The sequence below is a fragment of the Corvus cornix genome, chromosome 1 (assembly GCF_000738735.6).
Source record: "Corvus cornix cornix isolate S_Up_H32 chromosome 1, ASM73873v5, whole genome shotgun sequence".
Taxonomy (NCBI): Eukaryota; Metazoa; Chordata; class Aves; order Passeriformes; family Corvidae; genus Corvus; species Corvus cornix.
In genome coordinates this window covers 47,527,239-47,530,595 of record NC_046332.1, presented here as the reverse complement: position 1 = coordinate 47,530,595, position 3,357 = coordinate 47,527,239, and the positions used below count along the sequence as shown (strand labels likewise).

At 65.2% G+C, this 3,357-nt stretch overlaps 1 protein-coding gene across 1 annotated transcript; it reads right to left on the bottom strand.

Moving 5' to 3' along the window:
* Window positions 1-1,031: 1,031 nt before the first annotated feature.
* On the bottom strand, window positions 1,032-2,818 carry GSX1 (GS homeobox 1). The gene is made up of 2 exons (XM_039559189.1): window positions 2,431-2,818; window positions 1,032-1,981 (listed from the first exon to the last, which is right to left on the bottom strand). Exons 1-2 carry the CDS (start codon window positions 2,816-2,818, stop codon window positions 1,626-1,628), a joined length of 744 nt encoding a protein of 247 aa, XP_039415123.1. The 3' UTR covers window positions 1,032-1,625.
* Between the last annotated feature and the right edge of the window lie 539 nt (window positions 2,819-3,357).

The following is a 3,357-nucleotide window of genomic DNA, read 5'->3' as shown; positions in this document are numbered from 1 at the left end:
TGTGAGGAGCTGCATTGACCTTCTCCCCGGGGATTTTCCATGAGGGACAACATCTCCTTTCCTTGCTCTTCCCGGTGCATGTTCCGAACATGCTCTGGGATGAAAATCAGGTCCCGTCCCGGTACGGGCAGGAACCGACAGTAGCCCAGGGACCCAAGCACATTTTCCGGATTGCAGGGCATGAAACCCGCCTTGCCAGGCGGTGCAGCTCTGCGGGGAGAGTCAAGGCATCTGCTGCCGATGCAGGGACTGCCGCTGCACCCACCGATAATCGTCCCCGTGAGCCTGAACGGAGCGGGAGTCCCGGTACAAGCGGCGCTCCCGCACGAACGGAGCGGCGGCGGGAGCGCCGGGCTCTGGGGGTCCCGCACCCGAGGAGATTGATGCCAGTCCGGCCCCGCGCCACCGCGTGTGGCACCCCCGGGGCTGCGGGACCTCTCGGCTGCTTCCGACGGGGCTCCCAGCGAGCCGCCGGGACGAGTCACCGCGCGTAAAAACCGGCAGAACGCTGCCGGGAGCGGGGCTGCTGGAACCCGGTGGTCGTGAGGGAGGGAGCCCCAGCAGGGCCGACCCCGGCACCAGCCCCGGAAGGTTAACGGGAGCCTTCCTGGCTGGCTACGGCGGGCACCGGGAGAGAGGAGCCGAGTCCCGCCGTCAGCCTGGTGTTTATATTGACCTACAGCCGTAAGCAGACTTGCGGCTGGGATGGGAATGAAAGGTGTTCAGCCCAGCCTCTGCCCGGCCCCATCTTTAGCTTCGCGGGGAGGACCGAGAGAGCCCCCGCGACCGAAGGCAGGGGTCCCCCGCACCCCGTACCTTCAGCTCGACACGGAGAAAGGAAGACTCCCCGTCATCTGCGCTGGCCGGGGCGGGCGAGTCCCGGTGCCGAGCTGCGGCGGAGAGGGTTGGAGAGCGACGGTGCTCCCAGCGCACTCCCGCGGGAGCCGAGTGCCTGCTTTCTACGCGAAGGGAAGGAAATAAACCACCAACGAGCTTTTATTGTTATCATAATCATTATTATCATTGTCATCATCGTTTCTCTGCACATAAATAAATAAATAAATATCTCCCGCGGGGAGGGAGTGGGACGGAACGGTACAACCACAGCTGTGCGCCCGGCAGCGACGGAACCAAAACAAAACCGAGAACAATTTTGGAAAGGAAAAAAGAAAAAAATAGGAAAAGGTAATAACTCAAACAGCCTTCAACCCTCCCCGTCCGTCCGCCCGCTTTTGGGCACCGCCGAGTTACCCGAGGGAGCCCGGGATAGCATCCCTCCAGGCGGGCGCACCGGCCGTCGCCGCGCAGCATCCGCGCCCGCCTCGGTGCGCGGGGAGTTCTGAGAGGAGCTTTCCGGGCTCGGGGCGGCGTCTGAGGGGAAAAAAGTGAGAGAGCACTATGGGGGTACGCCTGGGGTCCTAGGGAGGGGTTTATTTACAACAGGGTGCCGGGACACCCGTCCCCCTGGGCGGGGGTCTAGAAAGGCGAGAATGTCCTTCGTAAATTACACAAATTATACAAAACGGTATAAAATCCTTCGGCTGCATGTCAGCACCGGGGCAGGCAGGACTCCCTCCCCTGCTTTCGCCACAGTTCCTGCGGAGCCGGGGTGGGCGTGCGGGTGGCTAGGGGGTGACTGCGAGACCTCTGTCGTCCTTCCCCGAGGAGGACGGAGACATGCGCAAGTCCTCGTCGTCCTCCGAGCACTTAGTGGTGGAAAGGGACGAGCATTTGCAGCTGTGACCGCCCCCCCCGCCCCGGTGGGAGCTACTTTTGCCTTCTTTCTTGTGCTTGACCCGTCGGTTCTGGAACCAGATCTTCACCTGCTTCTCGGAGAGGTTCAGGTAGGTGGCGATCTCGATTCGCCGCAGCCGGGAGAGGTACATGTTGGAGGCGAACTCCCTCTCCAGCTCCAGGAGCTGCGTGCTGGTGAATGCGGTGCGCATCCTCTTGCTACTGGGCAGCTGGCTGGACGTGCTGTCTGGGAATGGAGAGGAGCGCACCGTCAGGACCTGCCGGACCCTCCGCCGCCCGCCCCGCAACGCCGGGCACTCGCCGTTCCCTCTGAGCCCTCCTTGCCGCCCACTCTGCGGGTCCGCAGCCCTTCCTCCTCCCCGGGGGCCCTGAGACTCAGCAAGCGGCTGGCAGGCTGGAGTCCGGGCTCACAAGGGTACCGCGGCCGCCTCTTCTCGTACGCACAGCCTGGGTCGGAGGCTCGGCGGGCAGCACGGGGGCTTCTCCTGCGCATCGTCCGGGGGGCATGGACAGAGAGAAGTGCCGGGACTCCCCGTCCAGCCTCCGTGCGGTGGGCAGGCACCCCCCTCCCCAGGTGTCTTCGGCAGGGTCCCCCGGGATCCCCATCACCTCCCCGCAGCGCCCACCGCTGTCACGCAGGCATGCACCCCCGCTTCCAGCCCCTGCCCGCCTTACCCACGGAGATGCAGTGGAACTGCCGGGGGTCGGGCAGCGGGTAGGCGCCCTGGTAGAGCGCCGGTGCGTGCCCGACGCTAACGGCGGAGACGGAGTGCTGCTGGCGGGCCAGGGGCGAGTGGCAGTACTGGGAGCCGAAGGGAGGGAAGGAGGCCTTGATGAGTGGGATAGCGGGCGGCGGCGGGTGCAGCTGGGAGGCGGTGACACAGAGCGGGCAGACGCAGAGCAGCCCTGCCTTGCGAGCGTGGCAGGCGCCGGCCGGCAGCCCGGGCAGAGGGTGCGAGGGGTGCACGGCGTAGGGGAAGAGCGGCGGCGGAGGGCTGCCCTCCCCCTTCTTCTCGCCCGCCTCCCGCAGCACCAGCGAGTCCACCAGGAAGGAGCGCGGCATTGCCCCGCGCAGCCCCCGCGCAGCGCCCCGCGCAGCGCCCGCGCGGCGCCGCTGGCCAGCCCGAGTGGTGCTGAACGGCGCCCGCCGCCCGCTTAAATAGCGCCCGCGCCATGTGATGGCGGCGCCGGGCGCTCAATGGGCTTTCTGTGGCTCTTCTCTTGGCATTCACGCCGCACGCTCCCTCATTATTTCCCTTGTTAACTAAATGAACTGCATAATGTACTCTATTCTTGTCGACCCCACCCACGCCGTAGCAGGCGGCCTCTCCCCTCCTCTCCCTTTGGCGGGGTTATTTTCTCATTCTCTCGCGATTTAATGTTCTTTTCTTTCTCTTTATCGCTCTCCTTCGCTTTCAGCCCAGATTTCAGCCCGCTCCCACTTGTTTATTTTGCCGGCTGCAGCCGCGGTCTCCGCCGGCGCCAGCTTCCCCTGCCAGTCCCCGTGCCTTTCCCACCTGTGGCACCAGGTCGGCCCCCCGGTGCCGACGGCCTCTCTTCTCTCCCCTTGCCTCCAGGATGCCTCGTCCCCACTACCTCGCC